General features: G+C 42.1%; 1 protein-coding gene across 1 annotated transcript; it reads left to right on the top strand.

Moving 5' to 3' along the window:
* The first annotated feature begins 724 nt into the window (after positions 1 to 724).
* LOC121577890 (delta-like protein D) lies at positions 725 to 15,734 on the top strand. The gene is made up of 11 exons (XM_041891866.1): positions 725 to 1,253; positions 1,377 to 1,667; positions 10,993 to 11,053; positions 11,159 to 11,416; positions 12,539 to 12,599; positions 12,719 to 12,849; positions 13,094 to 13,263; positions 13,464 to 13,680; positions 13,800 to 14,631; positions 14,744 to 14,870; positions 14,998 to 15,734. The coding sequence occupies exons 1-11, from the start codon at positions 1,200 to 1,202 to the stop codon at positions 15,001 to 15,003; spliced, it is 2,208 nt and encodes a 735-aa protein (XP_041747800.1). The 5' UTR covers positions 725 to 1,199; the 3' UTR covers positions 15,004 to 15,734.
* Positions 15,735 to 20,150: the final 4,416 nt, after the last annotated feature.

Consider the following 20,150-nt stretch of genomic DNA (forward strand, 5'->3'; position numbering starts at 1 on the left):
CCCCAAACCTTAAATGGCCCATTTTACCTGATGGCCCATTTTACCTGATATCACCCTATGTTTGTGTAGATTTCATTGAATTATATCGAGATAATATCCTTAGGTTTTGGGCAAGATTTTCCAAGAGCTATGTGAAAACCTAGTTATAAGTTATTGATTTTCCATTTTGATTAAATGTTAATTAATGTTGACCATTAGTTTTATATTATGATTAAATACACGATTTGTTATTGTGTGAATAAACAGTTTATATGGGCACACTATAACAAAATAAAAAATAATAAAAATGAAAAGCAAAGTTTAGGAGAAAAGGGGGATGATGAAAAGCTAAAAAAAGAATGAAAAATAGTCTTACATTGGAGAGCTCGTGGCAGATGTAGGTCTATTTGGAGCGTACAGTAGCCTACATGGGTTTTACTATGCCGAGATGTTCTGTGATGTCATTTGTGGTTTATGTCAGAGAGGGATGTAAAGGATTCTTGAGGTGAAAAATTTGTTGGAATGTAAATGAGAATGTTTTGTTTTGTGCCATGGGGAAGGGTTGCACATTTTACAGCTCAGTGACCATTTGGCGATCTTTTGAGAGGGAGGTTTTGAAAAGTGTCCCTTTGTTACAGCTCGAGACAGATTGGGGAGTAGACTAGCTCGTTTGCATATCATTACCGTAGCAGCGCCGTCTGTATATAACTGGCGGCAGGCTGGTTGGGATGTCAGACACAAGCATTGCTACATAGGGTGAAGAACTGAGAAAGCTTTGGGGAAGTGTTTTGGATCAGTATATTTTTTTCTCATTATCAATTAAGGGGAAATAAACAAAACACAAGCAGACTTAAAACTGGGTTGTCTCATTTGCACCCTCAAGTCAGAAGCTGTGCTGAACAGCAATATCTAATAACTGGATTGGAATTAACACCTTGGCACGGAATTTCGAGTTCATTCCCACATTTTTCGTTGGGATTTTTCGCCACCGGCACCACTTGTTGAGGATTACGTTGTACTATAAACGTTGTTCATGAAGTCACACTGAGAAGCATCGAGATACACTCCAGTTCCATTCAAGACGTCTGAAGACCGTACGGATTTTTAAGTGGGACTTTTGATAACGGAAAATAACTTTCTCAATGATTTTCTGAGCTGGGTTATACATCAATTGCCCTGGCTCGTGGACATTTAACTATTTATTGAATATCCTCAGCAAAATGGGACGTCAGTCGCTCGTGATAGCTGTCATCCTTTGTGTCTTGATATGCCAGGTATTGCGAATTCTACTCTCTTTTGAATTGATTTGTAATTTAAGTGTATTCATTAGTCATGTGTAGGCTACATATAAAAACATAATAGAATACAACCTTCATGTTTTTATTGTGTTTTTACAGGGTTTTTGTTCAGGGGTTTTCGAGTTGAAGGTACAAGAGTTTCTCAACAAGAAAGGAGTGACAGGCAATACAAACTGCTGCAAAGGAGCCTCTGGGATTCAGCAGTGTGAATGCAAAACGTTTTTTAGAATCTGCTTGAAGCATTATCAAGTTCACGTATCACCGGAACCCCCTTGTACCTATGGTGGTTCGGTGACTCCTGTCCTCGGATCAAACTCCTTCCAAGTGCCGGAAACAATTGCAGAAGCCTTCGCCAACCCTATTCCGTTTTCTTTTGGATTCACGTGGCCGGTGAGTATTTAAGCGCATCTTTGTCAAATTATACAATCTTGGTCAGTATGCTCAATGCTCACCACTTATGGGGCTTTGACAATGTCATTAACGGTCGTAGTGAAATGTGGTCTATCCCAGGACAGGAGGGGGACTTGGGCACGTTTAACAAATGCTATCAGGGTGGGAAACTTCACATCCTCATAGTTGGAGTATAATTGGCATCTCTGCGTGAAACGCTGAGTAAGTGGGGGAGTGGTGGAATTAAGTGTGAAGCCTAAAGGTGGCACACCTCTATCAGGCCTAACAGACACCTAAAGATGGCACACCTCTATCAGGCCTAACAGAAACCTAAAGGTGGCACACCTCTATCAGGCCTAACAGAAACCTAAAGGTGGCACAACTCTATCAGGCCTAACAGAAACCTAAAGGTGGCACACCTCTATCAGGCCTAACAGAAACCTAAAGGTGGCACACCTCTATCAGGCCTAACAAACCTAAAGGTGGCACACCTCTATCAGGCCTAACAGAAACCTAAAGGTGGCACACCTCTATCAGGCCTAACAGAAACCTAAATGTGGCACACCTCTATCAGGCCTAACAGAAGCCTAAAGGTGGCACACCTCTATCAGGCCTAACAGACACCTAAAGGTGGCACACCTCTATCAGGCCTAACAGACACCTAAAGGTGGCACACCTCTATCAGGCCTAACAGAAGCCTAAAGGTGGCACACCTCTATCAGGCCTAACAGAAGCCTCAAGGTGGCACACCTCTATCAGGCCTAACAGACACCTAAAGGTGGCACACCTCTATCAGGCCTAACAGACACCTAAAGGTGGCACACCTTTATCAGGCCTAACAGAAACCTAAAGGTGGCACACCTCTATCAGGCATAACAGAAACCTAAAGGTGGCACACCTCTATCAGGCCTAACAGAAACCTAAATGTGGCACACCTCTATCAGGCCTAAAAGCCCAATGTTTATGGACTGTGGGGCCTCAGCATCTCCTAACCCTTTGGCACATTTGTACATTATTATCATGCCTCAGCATCTCCTAATCCTTTGACACAGTTGTACATTATTATCATGCCTCAGCATCTCCTAATCCTTTGGCACAGTTGTATATTATTATCATGCCTCAGCATCTCCTAATACTTTGGCACAGTTGTACATTATTATCATGCCTCAGCATCTCCTACTCCTTTGGCACAGTTGTACATTATTATCATGCCTCAGCATCTCCTAATCCTTTGGCACAGTTGTACATTATTATCATGCCTGAGCTTCTCCTAATCCTTTGGCAGAGTTGTACATTATTACCATGCCTCCGCATCTCCTAACCTTTTGGCACCGTTGTAGATTATTACCATGCCTCAGCATCTCCTAACCCTTTGGCACAGTTGTACATTATTATCATGCCTCAGCATCTCCTAACCCTTTGGCACAGATGTACATTATTATCATACCTCAGCATCTCGTAATCCTTTGGCACAGTTGTACATTATTATCATGCCTCCGCATCTCCTAACCTTTTGGCACCGTTGTAGATTATTACCATGCCTCAGCATCTCCTAACCCTTTGGCACAGTTGTACATTATTATCATGCCTCAGCATCTCCTAATCCTTTGGCACAGTTGTACATTATTATCATGCCTCAGCATCTCCTAATCCTTTGGCACAGTTGTACATTATTATCATGCCTCAGCATCTCCTAATCCTTTGGCACAGTTGTACATTATTATCATGCCTCAGCATCTCCTAACCCTTTGGCACAGTTGTACATTATTATCATGCCTCCGCATCTCCTAACCTTTTGGCACAGTTGTAGATTATTATCATGCCTCAGCATCTCCTAACCCTTTCACACAGTTGTACATTATTGTCATGCCTCAGCATCTCCTAATCCTTTGGCACAGTTGTACATTATTATCATGCCTCAGCATCTCCTAATTCTTTGGCACAGTTGTACATTATTATCATGCCTCAGCATCTCCTAATCCTTTGGCACAGTTGAACATTATTATCATGCCTCAGCATCTCCTAACCCTTTGGCACATTTGTACATTATTATCATGCCTCAGCATCTCCTAATCCTTTGGCACAGTTGTACATTATTATCATGCCTCAGCATCTCCTAATCCTTTGGCACAGTTGTATATTATTATCATGCCTCAGCATCTCCTAATCCTTTGGCACAGTTGTACATTATTATCATGCCTCAGCATCTCCTACTCCTTTGGCACAGTTGTACATTATTATCATGCCTCAGCATCTCCTAATCCTTTGGCACAGTTGTACATTATTATCATGCCTGAGCTTCTCCTAATCCTTTGGCACAGTTGTACATTATTATCATGCCTCAGCATCTCCTAACCCTTTGGCACAGTTGAACATTATTATCATGCCTCAGCATCTCCTAACCCTTTGGCACAGTTGTACATTATTATCATGCCTCAGCATCTCCTAATCCTTTGGCACAGTTGTACATTATTATCATGCCTCAGCATCTCCTAACCCTTTGGCAGAATTGTACATTATTATCATGCCTCCGCATCTCCTAACCTTTTGGCAACGTTGTAGATTATTACCATGCCTCAGCATCTCCTAACCCTTTGGCACAGTTGTACATTATTATCATGCCTCAGCATCTCCTAACCCTTTGGCACAGATGTACATTATTATCATACCTCAGCATCTCCTAATCCTTTGGCACAGTTGTACATTATTATCATGCCTCAGCATCTCCTAACCCTTTGGCACAGTTGTACATTATTATCATGCCTCAGCATCTCCTAATCCTTTGGCACAGTTGTACATTATTATCATGCCTCAGCATCTCCTAATCCTTTGGCACAGTTGTACAATATTATCATGCCTCAGCATCTCCTAATCCTTTGGCACAGTTGTACATTATTATCATGCCTCAGCATCTCCTAATCCTTTGGCACAGTTGTACATTATTATCATGCCTCAGCATCTCCTAACCCTTTGGCACAGTTGTACATTATTATCATGCCTCCGCATCTCCTAACCTTTTGGCACAGTTGTAGATTATTATCATGCCTCAGCATCTCCTAACCCTTTCACACAGTTGTACATTATTGTCATGCCTCAGCATCTCCTAATCCTTTGGCACAGTTGTACATTATTATCATGCCTCAGCATCTCCTAATTCTTTGGCACAGTTGAACATTATTATCATCTCTTAGCATCTCCTAACCCTTTGGCACAGTTGTACATTATTATCATGCCTCGGCATCTCCCAGCCCTTTGGCACAGTTGTACAGTATTTTCATGCCTCAGCATCTCCTAATCCTTTGGCACAGTTGTACATTATTATCATGCCTCAGCATCTCCTAACCCTTTGGCACAGTTGTAGATTATTATCATGCCTCAGCATCTCCTAACCCTTTGGCACAGTTGTACATTATTACCATGCCTCAGCATCTCCTAACCCTTTGGCACAGTTGTAGATTATTACCACGCCTCAGCATCTCCTAACCCTTTGGCACAGTTGTACAATATTATCATGCCTCAGCATCTCCTAATTCTTTGGCACAGTTGTACATTATTATCATGCCTCAGCATCTCCTAACCCTTTGGCACAGTTGTACATTATTATCATGCCTCAGCATCTCCTAACCCTTTGGCACAGTTGTACATTATTATCATGCCTCAGCGTCCCCCAACCCTTTGGCACAGTTGTACAGTATTTTCATGCCTCAGCATCTCCTAATCCTTTGGCACAGTTGTACATTATTATCATTAAAAATTAAAATTAAATTAAAAAAAAGAAAAATTAAATGCCATTTAGCAGACGCTTTTATCCAAAGCGACTTACAGTCATGCGTGCATACATTTTTTTTTGTGTATGGGTGGTCCCGGGGATCGAACCCACTACCTTGGCGTTACAAGCGCCGTGCTCTACCAGCTGAGCTACAGAGGACCACAGTTGAACATTATTATCATGCCTCAGCATCTCCTAACCCTTTGGCACAGTTGTACATTATTATCATGCCTCAGCATCTCCCAACCCTTTGGCACAGTTGTACAGTATTTTCATGCCTCAGCATCTCCTAATCCTTTGGCACAGTTGTACATTATTATCATGCCTCAGCATCTCCTAACCCTTTGGCACAGTTGTAGATTATTATCATGCCTCAGCATCTCCTAACCCTTTGGCACAGTTGTACATTATTACCATGCCTCAGCATCTCCTAACCCTTTGGCACAGTTGTATATTATTACCATGCCTCAGCATCTCCTAACCCTTTGGCAGAGTTGTACAATATTCTCATGCCTCAGCATCTCCTAATTCTTTGGCACAGTTGTACATTATTATCATGCCTCAGCATCTCCTAATCCTTTGGCACAGTTGTACATTATTACCATGCCTCAGCACCTCCTAACCCTTTGGCACAGTTGTAGATTATTACCATGCCTCAGCATCTCCTAATCATTTGGCACAGTTGTACAGTATTTTCATGCCTCATTATCTCCTAATCCTTTGGCACAGTTGTACAATATTATCATATCTCAGCATCTCCTAATTATTTGGCACAGTTGTACATTATTATTATGCCTCAGCATCTCCTAATCCTTTGGCACAGTTGTACATTATTACCATGCCTCAGCATCCCCTAACCCTTTGGCACAGTTGTAGATTATTACCATGCCTCAGCATCTCCTAATCCTTTGGCACAGTTGTATATTATTATCATGCCTCAGCATCTCCTAACCCTTTGGCACAGTTGTACATTATTATCATGCCCCCGCATCTCCTAACCTTTTGGCACAGTTGTAGATTATTATCATGCCTCAGCATCTCCTAATTCTTTGGCACAGTTGTACATTATTATCATGCCTCAGCATCTCCTAATCCTTTGGCACAGTTGTACATTATAGTCATGCCTCAGCATCTCCTAACCCTTTGGCACAGTTGTAGATTATTACCACGCCTCAGCATCTCCTAACCCTTTGGCACAGTTGTACAATATTATCATGCCTCAGCATCTCCTAATTCTTTGGCACAGTTGTACATTATTATCATGCCTCAGCATCTCCTAATCCTTTGGCACAGTTGTACATTATTACCATGCCTCAGCATCTCCTAACCCTTTGGAACAGTTGTAGACTATTAACATGCCTCAGCATCTCCTAACCCTTTGGCACAGTTGTACATTATTATCATGCCTCAGCATCTCCTAACCCTTTGGCACAGTTGTACATTATTATCATGCCTCAGCGTCCCCCAACCCTTTGGCACAGTTGTACAGTATTTTCATGCCTCAGCATCTCCTAATCCTTTGGCACAGTTGTACATTATTATCATTAAAAATAAAAATTAAATTAAAAAAAAGAAAAATTAAATGCCATTTAGCAGACGCTTTTATCCAAAGCGACTTACAGTCATGCGTGCATACATTTTTTTTTGTGTATGGGTGGTCCCGGGATCGAACCCACTACCTTGGCGTTACAAAGCGCCGTGCTCTACCAGCTGAGCTACAGAGGACCACAGTTGAACATTATTATCATGCCTCAGCATCTCCTAACCCTTTGGCACAGTTGTACATTATTATCATGCCTCAGCATCTCCCAACCCCTTTGGCACAGTTGTACAGTATTTTCATGCCTCAGCATCTCCTAATCCTTTGGCACAGTTGTACATTATTATCATGCCTCAGCATCTCCTAACCCTTTGGCACAGTTGTAGATTATTATCATGCCTCAGCATCTCCTAACCCTTTGGCACAGTTGTACATTATTACCATGCCTCAGCATCTCCTAACCCTTTGGCACAGTTGTATATTATTACCATGCCTCAGCATCTCCTAACCCTTTGGCAGAGTTGTACAATATTCTCATGCCTCAGCATCTCCTAATTCTTTGGCACAGTTGTACATTATTATCATGCCTCAGCATCTCCTAATCCTTTGGCACAGTTGTACATTATTACCATGCCTCAGCACCTCCTAACCCTTTGGCACAGTTGTAGATTATTACCATGCCTCAGCATCTCCTAATCATTTGGCACAGTTGTACAGTATTTTCATGCCTCATTATCTCCTAATCCTTTGGCACAGTTGTACAATATTATCATATCTCAGCATCTCCTAATTATGTGGCACAGTTGTACATTATTATTATGCCTCAGCATCTCCTAATCCTTTGGCACAGTTGTACATTATTACCATGCCTCAGCATCCCCTAACCCTTTGGCACAGTTGTAGATTATTACCATGCCTCAGCATCTCCTAATCCTTTGGCACAGTTGTACATTATTATCATGCCTCAGCATCTCCTAACCCTTTGGCACAGTTGTACATTATTATCATGCCCCCGCATCTCCTAACCTTTTGGCACAGTTGTAGATTATTATCATTCCTCAGCATCTCCTAATTCTTTGGCACAGTTGTACATTATTATCATGCCTCAGCATCTCCTAATCCTTTGGCACAGTTGTACATTATAGTCATGCCTCAGCATCTCCTAATCCTTTGGCACAGTTGTACATTATTATCATGCCTCAGCATCTCCTAATCCTTTGGCACAGTTGTGCATTATTATCATGCCTCAGCATCTCCTAATCATTTGGCACAGTTGTACATTATTATCATGCCTCAGCATCTCCTAATCCTTTGGCACAGTTGTACATTATTATCATGCCTGAGCATCTCCTAATCCTTTGGCACAGTTGTACATTATTATCATGCCTCAGCATCTCCTAATCCTTTGGCACAGTTGTACATTAATATCATGCCTCAGCATCTCCTAATCCTTTGGCACAGTTGTACATTATTATCATGCCTCAGCATCTCCTAATCCTTTGGCACAGTTGAACATTATTATCATGCCTCAGCATCTCCTAATCCTTTGGCACAGTTGAACATTATTATCATGCCTCAGCATCTCCTAATCCTTTGGCACAGTTGAACATTATTATCATGCCTCAGCATCTCCTAATCCTTTGGCACAGTTGAACATTATTATCATGCCTCAGCATCTCCTAATCCTTTGGCACAGTTGTACATTATTATCATGCCTCAGCATCTCCTAACCCTTTGGCACAGTTGTACATTATTACCATGCCTCAGCATCTCCTAATCCTTTGGCACTGTCACGATCGTCAGGAACAGAGGACCAATGTGCAGCGTTATTTGCGAACATATTTATTAAATAAGATAACGATAACACGAACAAAAACAACAAAACGATAACGTGACGTCCTTAGATAAACACAACCTACTTGGAACAAGATCCCACAACCACTGTGGGAAAACAGCCTGTCTAAAATGTGGTTCCCAATCAGAGACAACCAGCAACAGCTGACACTCGTTGCCTCTGATTGAGAACCACACTGGCCAACATAGAAATACAATACTAGAATGGAACAAAGAGCACAAAACATACACTCTACACACCCTGGCTCAACATAAAAGAGTCCCTAGAGCCAGGGCGTGACAGGCACAGTTGTACATTATTACCATGCCTCAGCATCTCTTAACCCTTTGGCACAGTTGTAGATTATTACCATGCCTCAGCATCTCCTAATCCTTTGGCACAGTTGTACAGTATTTTCATGCCTCAGCATCTCCTAATCCTTTGGCACAGTTGTACATTATTATCATGCCTCAGCATCACCTATATCTTTGGCACAGTTGTACATTATTATCATGCCTCAGCATCTCCTAATCCTTTGGCACAGTTGAACATTATTATCATGCCTCAGCATCTCCTAACCCTTTGGCACAGTTGTACATTATTATCATGCCTCAGCATCTCCCAACCCTTTGGCACAGTTGTACAGTATTTTTATGCCTCAGCATCTCCTAATCCTTTGGCACAGTTGTACATTATTATCATGCCTCAGCATCTCCTAACCCTTTGGCACAGTTGTAGATTATTATCATGCCTCAGCATCTCCTAACCCTTTGGCACAGTTGTACATTATTACCATGCCTCAGCATCTCCTAACCCTTTCACACAGTTGTACATTATTACCATGCCTCAGCATCTCCTAACCCTTTGGCACAGTTGTAGATTATTACCATGCCTCAGCATCTCCTAACCCTTTGGCACAGTTGTACATTATTATCATGCCTCAGCATCTCCTAATCCTTTGGCACAGTTGTACAGTATTTTTATGCCTCAGCATCTCCTAATCCTTTGGCACAGTTGTACATTATTATCATGCCTCAGCATCTCCTAACCCTTTGGCACAGTTGTAGATTATTATCATGCCTCAGCATCTCCTAACCCTTTGGCACAGTTGTACATTATTACCATGCCTCAGCATCTCCTAACCCTTTCACACAGTTGTACATTATTACCATGCCTCAGCATCTCCTAACCCTTTGGCACAGTTGTAGATTATTACCATGCCTCAGCATCTCCTAACCCTTTGGCACAGTTGTACAATATTATCATGCCTCAGCATCTCCTAATTCTTTGGCACAGTTGTACATTATTATCATGCCTCAGCATCTCCTAATCATTTGGCACAGTTGTACATTATTACCATGCCTCAGCATCTCCTAACCCTTTGGCACAGTTGTAGATTATTACCATGCCTCAGCATCTCCTAATCCTTTGGCACAGTTGTACAGTATGTTCATGCCTCAGCATCTCCTAATCCTTTGGCACAGTTCTACATTATTATCATGCCTCAGTATCTCCTAACCCTTTGGCACAGTTGTAGATTATTATCATGCCTCAGCATCTCCTAACCCTTTGGCACAGTTGTACATTATTACCATGCCTCAGCATCTCCTAACCCTTTGGCACAATTGTAGATTATTACCATGCCTCAGCATCTCCTAACCCTTTGGCACAATTGTAGATTATTACCATGCCTCAGCATATCCTTACCCGTTGGCACAGTTGTAGATTATTACCATGCCTCAGCATCTCCTAATCCTTTGGCACAGTTGTACTTTATTATCATGCCTCAGCATCTCCTAACCCTTTCACACAGTTGTACATTATTGTCATGCCTCAGCATCTCCTAATCCTTTCACACAGTTGTACATTATTGTCATGCCTCAGCATCTCCTAATCCTTTGGCACAGTTGTACATTATTATCATGCCTCAGCATCTCCTAATCCTTTGGCACAGTTGTGCATTATTATCATGCCTCAGCATCTCCTAATCCTTTGGCACAGTTGTACATTATTATCATGCCTCAGCATCTCCTAATCCTTTGGCACAGTTGTACATTATTATCTTGCCTCAGCATCTCCTAACCCTTTAGCACAGTTGTACATTATTATCATGCCTCAGCATCTCCTAATCCTTTGGCACAGTTGTACATTATTATAATTGTTTCTTCCTTTTTTTCAACAGGGGACATTCTCTCTCATCATTGAGGCCCTACACACGGATTCTTACGATGATCTTTCAACAGGTAAATTCCACAGAGAGCAACAGGTCACCAAACTAATTGATTCATTGATTCATTGTAAATAAATAAAAAGGGATATGTACGAATTCCTGTATTCACAATTTTCAGATAACCCTGAACAACTGATCAGTCGCTTCACCACTCAGAAGCATCTGACAGTGGGAGATGAGTGGTCCTCTGATTTACAGACTAGTGGAAGAACAGAGCTGAAGTACTCCTACCGATTTATTTGTGATGAGCATTACTACGGGGAGGGTTGTTCTGTTTTCTGCCGTCCACGAGATGATGCCTTTGGTCACTTCACCTGTGGGGACCGTGGAGAGATCATTTGCAACTCAGGATGGAAAAGAACCTACTGCTCAGAACGTAAGTAGGCCGCAACCTCCTTACTTCTGCTTTGCCCATACTAACTTTTGTTGTTCCGTTTTTCTTTTTCTTTTACAAAAGTATTAATGTGGTTAATTTGCAGTCATTAGTCAGAATAAATCATGCGTTATTACCAAATAGTTTCACTTATCAAAAATGTGGGTTGCAACAGGCGTCTATGCTACTGTTTAGGCAAATTTAAGTTAGAGAAGTTTGCCGAATAATCACACGCGAGCCATAGATTAAATGTAATACCTGATTGGCTACTTGGCAGTGTGCTTGCCGTTGATTGGCTTAGTGCGGTGAGGTATTGTTGGAAGCGGGCAGCTGCTGAGTGAGAGTAGACAATAGACCAGCTGTCCTGCACTGGCACCATGTACACCAGCTGTCCTGCACTGGCACCATGTATACCAGCTGTCCTGCACTGGCACCATGTACACCAGCTGTCCTGCACTGCTACCATGTACACCAGCTATCCTGTAGTGGCACCATGTACATCAGCTGTCCTGCACTGGCACCATGTACACCAGCTGTCCTGCACTGGCACCATGTACACCAGCTGTCCTGCACTGGCACCATGTACACCAGCTGTCCTGCACTGCTACCATGTACACCAGCTATCCTTCACTAGCACCATGTACACCAGCTGTCCTGCACTGGCACCATGTACACCAGCTGTCCTGCACTGGCACCATGTACACCAGCTGTCCTGCACTGCTACCATGTACACCAGCTATCCTTCACTAGCACCATGTACACCAGCTGTCCTGCACTGGCACCATGTACACCAGCTGTCCTGCACTGGCACCATGTACACCAGCTGTCCTGTACTGGCACCATGTACACCAGCTGTCCACTCTTATCTGCACAGACTCAGGGACATTAAGGGGAGGGGCTGTATGAGCAGAAAGAAAAAAGGATTTCTGACCCCATAGTTAGGAGAAAAAGAAGCCTTTGTGTGGCAGCAACTGTGTTAAGCAGAATGTTGGTCCCCCTGGTGACGAGGGGAGCATATTTTCTAGGTAACGGCTAATGGGGCCACCAGCTCACTGAAATGAATGAACCAGTGTTCCAATGAGTTAGATTCCCATGATTCACTTGTGATGGTCTATCTCATTGCAGCGATCTGTCTTCCTGGTTGTGGCGAGGAGCATGGGTTCTGTGACAAGCCTGGTGAATGCAAGTAAGTCCCAATGACCTGTCCATCTTCTGTCTGGGTTAAACACCAGTCAACAGGATCACCGTTTGGTATAGTTTCATATATGCCAGATATCTAACCATGTTCATTGTGTGGGGTTACAGGTGTAGAGTTGGCTTCAGTGGGCGTTACTGTGATGACTGCATCCGCTACCCAGGGTGTCTTCATGGCACCTGCCAGCAGCCGTGGCAGTGTAGCTGCCTGGAGGGGTGGGGTGGCCTCTTCTGCAACCAAGGTGAGTTCTGTTTATCTCCCATATGCAACTGACTCGTGCTCTTCTATCCTTCTCCACCAGATTCAGACTGTGCTGGTGTTGAGATGACATACAGTATCCCCACTATGTTCTCTAAGCCCCCATACCAATCAGGTTCAGAGAATAGGACACATCTTGGCCTTCAAACAAGTCATAAAAACATCCTGGATATCACTGTACATTACGTTTCAGAAGACTAATCCACATGTGCCATTGTCTGTTTCAGATCTCAACTACTGCACACACCACAAGCCCTGCATGAATGGAGCCACTTGTACGAATACTGGCCAGGGTAGCTACACCTGCTCCTGTAGGCCCGGCTTCACTGGGGCCAGCTGTGAGATTGAGGTCAACGAATGTTCCGACAACCCCTGCCGAAATCGGGGAAGCTGCACTGTAAGTATTCTTGTCTGAGCTGCCCCTCATTAGTTACATTAGAAAGAATTTCTCAGTGATGTAATGTCACATAGAGTGTGGTGCTGCTATGCTCGAACTTGCAGGCATTCCTCGAGGTGAATGTAGCGTAACAAATTAATAACAAGTCATTAGGGAGTTGTAACTTTTTCTTAGCAAGTGCTTTGTCTTTCCTCTGACAGGATCAAGAAAACACATACACATGTGCCTGCCCCCCAGGCTTCTATGGCAACAACTGTGAGCTCAGTGCCATGACCTGTGCCGATGGGCCTTGCTTTAACGGCGGACGCTGTGCTGACAACCCAGAGGGAGGATACTACTGCCAGTGTCCTCTCAGCTATGCCGGATTCAACTGTGAGAAGAAGATCGACCACTGCACCTCCAACCCATGCTCCAATGGTAAGCTGAAACAAATATCTCCAGTTCTGAGTTTATCAGTTCAACCTTTCTATTCAAAGTCTGATGACATTAATGAATACTGGAACAGACGGTTTAACATGTATTTTTAATGTCTCCAGGTGCCCAGTGTATGGACCTTGTGAACTCCTACACGTGCCAGTGCCCTGAGGGATTCTCCGGAGCCAACTGCGAGGACAACATTGACGAGTGCGCCAACTACCCCTGCCAGAACAGTGGCACATGCTTGGATGGCATGAACGATTACACCTGCACCTGCCCACCTGGATACACTGGCAAGAACTGCAGCTCGCCAATCAACCAATGCGAGCACAAGCCCTGCCACAACGGAGCCACCTGCCAGGAGAGGAATAACCGCTACGTGTGCGCTTGTGTGCCAGGCTACGGCGGCCATAACTGCCAGTTCCTCCTGCCAGAGCACCCCCAGGGACAGCCCGGGGTGGAGGGAGCTGGTAAGAGATACTCTGCTGAAGAGGACCAAGGCACATTCCTCTGGACCGCAGTGTGTGCTGGGATTATCCTGGTGCTGCTGCTGCTGCTGGCCTGTGCCGTGCTGGTGGTTTACATCCGGGTCAAGGTGCAGCAGAGGAGCCAGCAGGGTGACCACCACAGTGAGAGTGAGACCATGAACAACCTGGCCAACAACTGTCAACGGCCTGACAAGGACCTAGCTGTCAGCGTGATCGGCACGACAGGGGTCAAGAACACCAATAAGAAAGTGGACTTTCACTCGGACAATGCTGGAGGAGAGAAGAATGGCTACAAGTCCCGATACTCGTCAACGGATTATAATCTGGTGCATGAGCTAAAGCCAGAAGATTTGTTGAAAGAGGACCAAGAAAAGAGCGAAGCAAAGTGTTCCGAATCAAATTGTTCGGAATCTCTTTGTTCCGACATTGACTTTGAAGAGAAACACAGAAAACATTTAAAGAGGTGAATATCTACACATTTAGATATAAATAATGTGCCACATATAGGAGTAGTCATGCTTGTGTCTGAAGAGTGAATGTTGATGTTAATGTATTTTTTTTTTTTGTGTTCTCAGTGACACCTCAGAAAAGAAACGTCCAGAGGAGTCGATGTGCAACGAAGCATCGATTTGCAACGACACAAAGTACCAGTCAGTCTACGTCATATCAGACGAGAAAGATGAATGTATCATTGCAACTGAGGTGAGTTGAGTTGCCTCTTTTTCACTGCTGATAATATCTCTTTGCAGTTTGCATATTTCGTTTTCACTGGTCCACGAATAGCCAAACACTCTGAAACTAAAGCATCTTTCCCTCTTGTCTTCCCCAGGTGTAACACCACAGCTGAGCTGTAGCACGTCTTCTGTGCTGGAGGTTTTACTCCAGTGAATGCTGCTCAAACCCAGGGGGAAGGTTTCCCTTCGTGTGACTGCTGCTGTGAGACTAAGACATTGACAGTGATATTCAGAATGAGCTGGTTCTCAACTGAAGTAAGCACAGTGGCTGCAGATAAAGGATGTTGGACCACACTGGCCCGCGCTCTCACAACTTATGTTTCCCAGGAACGTGCGTAATATGGATTTGTTGCACTGCCTGTGAGGACAGTTTTACCTCATTGCACTATGGAGGGTTGCTTTTTAATATGTATTTAAGCATACACATTTTAGTTAATTACTGTGTATAATGAGTATGCACTGACTGCAGTGTATATTTGTAAATCCTTTGAGGCAGTCTTCTGAATTGGTTTAGAGAGGGGAAATACTGCCTTTAAATTTGTAAAAATACTGGGGGGTTTTTTCAAAGATGTATTCTTTTAATTTAATTGTGTTATGTGTTCCATTTGTTTGTGATTTTTGTAGATTTCATTTTGATATAATTTAAGTTAAAACAAATATTTTGCAAATATGTCTAATGTATATAAGGCAGTTCAGGTCAATGTGACTTTGTTTTCCAGTATAAATGTATTTAAGAAGCATTGTACAGAACCTATTGGGATTGTTTTTATCACTGTTGCCCATAAAGAAAATCAACTAAATATTTTTCCTAAATAAATAATGTATGAAGTAATTAACATAGCGTATAAGTGTCTTTGTGATTATCCACCTACAGCATAACATGGCACGCAAAACATCCAACCTTTAATATTAAAGTGATTTCTCTTTGACATACATGCATGCAATGTTTCACCCTTCAAAAAGTTCTGTACGTAGTCTTACTGCAAACTGTGTGAGTATTCTTGGGCTGATGCAACAGTACCTCACTAACTGACACAGACACAACCGGTAATCACAAATTACTACCCTCATCTTGATGGCAATTTATTTTTAGGAAGAAAGAACCTTCTGACATAAAAGGAAACCACCCCTGGAAAATGGTCTGGTCAGAGTTGTACAACTTTGTTTAAACCTTAGTCAATGTAATTTAGTAAGGCTGGGTGGTAGCCTACAAGCAACTTGCACTTAGTACTCGTCAAAGACTAATTTGGTCCGTACTCAATGAGAAACCAAAACCAGCACGACAAATGGTTAGAACCCTGTATGATAGCACAAAGAACATACATAATTACCATATGTACTATATGTCTGTCTTTCTCCATTCATAATCACTCTTTGAAGCATTGAGTGAGATGTGGACAGCTGAAAACTACACTGAATAACACATTGACTTGCAGCTGTCCAGATGGAGAGACACCCCATTTCAGATGCATTATACTGGACCACTGTTGAAGCACAACAGAGCCAAGCATCCAGAGTTGCCATGTTTATGTTCATAGAATGCTGATCCAGAGTTGTCATGTCAATGTTCATAGAATGCGGATCCAGATCATGTTTATGTTTGCTCCGTTTTATATTTGATAAATAGCATCCATCTGTAAAAATGCTACAGTAAGATACCTTAGAAATGTATCCGTTAACTATTTATCCATGTTTACTCTAAAGATGAATTATTTTTGAAAAAAATGTGCTCCTCTAGTTCGCCATCTGAACAAAGATTTGACTGCAGCAGTGGCATATAGGTTTCATATTCTGACCAGAAGGGGCAGGGGTATATAGGTCATTAAAACTCGTTTTTTCAACCACTCCACAAATGTCTTGTTAACAAACTATAGTTTTGGCAAGTCGGTTAGGACATCTACTTTGTGCATGACACAAGTAATTTTTCCAACAATTGTTTACAGACAGATTATTTCACTTAAAATTCACTATCACAATTCCAGTGGGTCAGAAGTTTACATACACTAAGTTGACTGTGCCTTTAAACAGCTTGGAAAATTCCAGAAAATGATGTCATGGCTTTAGAAGCTTCTGATAGGCTAATTGACATCATTTGAGTCAATTGGAGGTGTACCTGTGGATGTATTTCAAGGCCTACCTTCAAACTCAGTGCCTCTTTGCTTGACATCATGGGAATATCAAAAGAAATCAGCCAAGACCTCAGAAAAAAAATGGTAGACCTCCACAAGTCTGGTTCATCCTTGGGAGCAATTTCCAAACGTCTGAAGGTACAACGTTCATCTGTACAAAGAATAGTACGCAAGTATAAATACCATGGGACCACGCAGCCGTCATACCGCTCAGGAAGGAGACGCGTTCTGTCTCCTAGAGATGAACGTACTTTGGTGCGAAAAGTGCAAATCAATCCTAGAACAACAGCAAAGGACCTTGTGAAGATGCTGGAGGAAACAGGTACAAAAGTATGTATATCCACAGTAAAACGAGTCCTATATCGACATAACCTGAAAGGCCGCTCAGCAAGGAAGAAGCCACTGCTCCAAAACCGCCATAAAAAAGCCAGACTACGGTTTGCAACTGCACATGGGGACAAAGATCGTACTTTTTGGAGAAATGTCCTCTGGTCTGATGAAACAAAAATAGAATTGTTTGGCCATAATGACCATTGTTATGTTTGGAGGAAAATGGGGGCGGCTTGCATGCCGAAGAACAACATCCCAACCGTGAAGCACGGGGGTGGCAGCATCATGCTGTGGGGGTGCTTTGCTGCAGGAGGGACTGGTGCACTTCACAAAATAGATGGCATTATGAGGAAGGAAAATTATGTGGATATATTGAAGCAACATCTCAAGACATCAGTCAGGAAGTTAAAGCTTGGTCGCAAATGGGTCTTCCAAATGGACAATGACCCCAAGCATACTTCCAAAGTTGTGGCAAAATGGCTTAAGGACAACAAACTGAAGGTATTGGAGTGGCCATCACAAAGCCCTGACCTCAATCCTATAGAAAATGTGTGGGCAGAACTGAAAAAGCATGTGCGAGCAAGGAGGCCTACAAACCTGACTCAGTTACATCAGCTCTGTCAGGAGGAATGGGCCAAAATTCACCCAACCTATTGTGGGAAGCTTGTGGAAGGCTACCTGAAACGTTTGACCCAAGTTAAACTATTTAAAGGCAATGCGACCAAATACTAATTGAGTGTATGTAAACTTCTGACCCACTGGGAATGTGATGAAAGAAATAAAAGCTGAAATAAATCATTCTCTCTACTATTATTCTGACATTTCACATTCTTAAAATTAAGTGGTGATCCTAACTGACATAAAACATGAAATTATTACTAGGATTAAATGTCAGGAATTGTGAAAAACTGAGTTTAAATGTATTTGACTAAGGTGTATGTAAACTTCCGACTTCAACTGTATCTGACCAGAAGGGACAGTGGTATATAGGGGTAGTTTAATGTGTACTATCAGGTTGCTCACTGAAATGATAAACAAGCTCTTGAATCAAACAGCTGTGAGCAACTTTAATCACGGACAAGGAAAGCCAACCTCGTGTTCTGACCATGCTAATGATGTGGCACAGCAAGGTTCATCGACCAGACCTGCTATATACATCTGCTATTTTTATCAGGTTATTGGTAATGTATGATAAGCAGTCTTTTTGACAACTCACTTTATAGTCCATTTTGACTCTTTTAAAAAAAATGTTTTGAATGAGGTCCAAATGAGAGAAAGAAGGACAATAGCAGCATTTAGCCTCTTTGGCATTAAACTTCTAACAACAATAATGAAAGTGTAAATATTACAGTATAATCTTCCCTGGACTATGCTTTAAAATACAAAATGGAGTGTCTCTCTGAAGAAATATCTCCTTTGTGCTTTATAAATGTAAGATAAAGTCTCCTTAGCCTTGGTTAAAATGTTACAGCCACCTCCATGTGCCCTGTTTGTTTTCAACTGAAATGATCTCAACTTTGTTTTACAGCCAGAGCGGTGAGACTGTTTGCCCTGTAAATGCAGGGTGAATATAGTGGCTCCAATAGGGACCAGTGAAAAGTATTTGCTTGTATTACACAACTGTTGGACAGTTGTTTTTACATACCATGCTAAGCTTTTAACTTAACTTTTTTCATTCGCACAATGGCTTTTCGCTGAGTTGGAAAATATCAGGAGACAGGTCTAAAGCAGACCTTTTGTTTCTTCATTCAGTGTAGTCCTGTTCTACGGCTCTGCGTCCGATGGGGAATATCTTCTTTTTCATCTTTGTTTTGTTTTTGTTTTGTGTCAAAAATCAAACAAAGGTCACTGATTAATGCCAATATGCCAGAGTGTTTTGAATGAAGAACTTTGAAACTCATTGATCAGCATGAAATAAAGGATTGTTAAAAAGTCTGATTTACTTCCACTTATGTTTGGAGTTACACTAAACTATTACATCGAGATCTTAACATTCAAAATGTTTAAAATTAAGTTTTGTTTTTGACTAAATATTCATTATTTTGCTAAATGTTTTGTTTCCTACATTTTAAACTTTGTACCCTACATCTGTAATCTTCTAACAGCCTGTATAAATGTACAAACACTATAAATGCATCTGTAATGCCTTACATAGTTACAAAATAACAATTTACATAATAATAATAATAATCACAATGTCATGGTTCTTTTAACAAACTATACCTATTCCTGCTTATAAATGCACTTGTAATGCAATTCCCACAATGTAATGGTTGTAATGCCTACTTCTTGTGAACTTGTTCATGTTTAGGCAGAATTCTATCGTGAACACAATTCATTCACACAGAGAGCTCCATCCTCTTGCCAATCCATAGCGTTGATCAGAGTATTGGTTTTGATGGAATCAAGCAGGGAAACGTTCTGCTTTTCAGCTATTGGTGATGCATTCATCCTTAGGATTTGCGTCTTCTATTCATTCACTGGGGGGGTGGTTTGATCCAACTATATGTTTGGAATCTGGTGGGATGCCAAATGTTTGTGTGAGTATTGTTTTCTGTTGTAAAGATGCACATAAGCTGTAGCTCCTAAACACCTTCCCACCATGCAACAGAACTGAGATCCCCCTGACAACAACACTGAAGTTTCAACAGTTCCTGAAAGTTTTGGCGCCATTCTTCAGATACATTCTTCAGTTTGACATTTATCATATTTGAAGTAGATGTCGTTTGTCAATGGTGTTGATTAGATGTGACACTATCTAGTAATCAACTCACAATGTAGCCACAGGA

The sequence above is a fragment of the Coregonus clupeaformis genome, chromosome 1 (assembly GCF_020615455.1).
Source record: "Coregonus clupeaformis isolate EN_2021a chromosome 1, ASM2061545v1, whole genome shotgun sequence".
Lineage (NCBI taxonomy): Eukaryota > Metazoa > Chordata > Actinopteri > Salmoniformes > Salmonidae > Coregonus > Coregonus clupeaformis.

Coding starts and splice junctions, on each gene's coding strand:
- LOC121577890 (XM_041891866.1), top strand. CDS start 1,200: ATGGGACGTCAGTCGCTCGTGATAGCTGTCATCCTTTGTGTCTTGATA. Junction 12,850..13,093: donor TGGCCTCTTCTGCAACCAAG/GTGAGTTCTGTT, acceptor TGTCTGTTTCAG/ATCTCAACTACTGCACACAC. Junction 14,632..14,743: donor CACAGAAAACATTTAAAGAG/GTGAATATCTAC, acceptor TTGTGTTCTCAG/TGACACCTCAGAAAAGAAAC.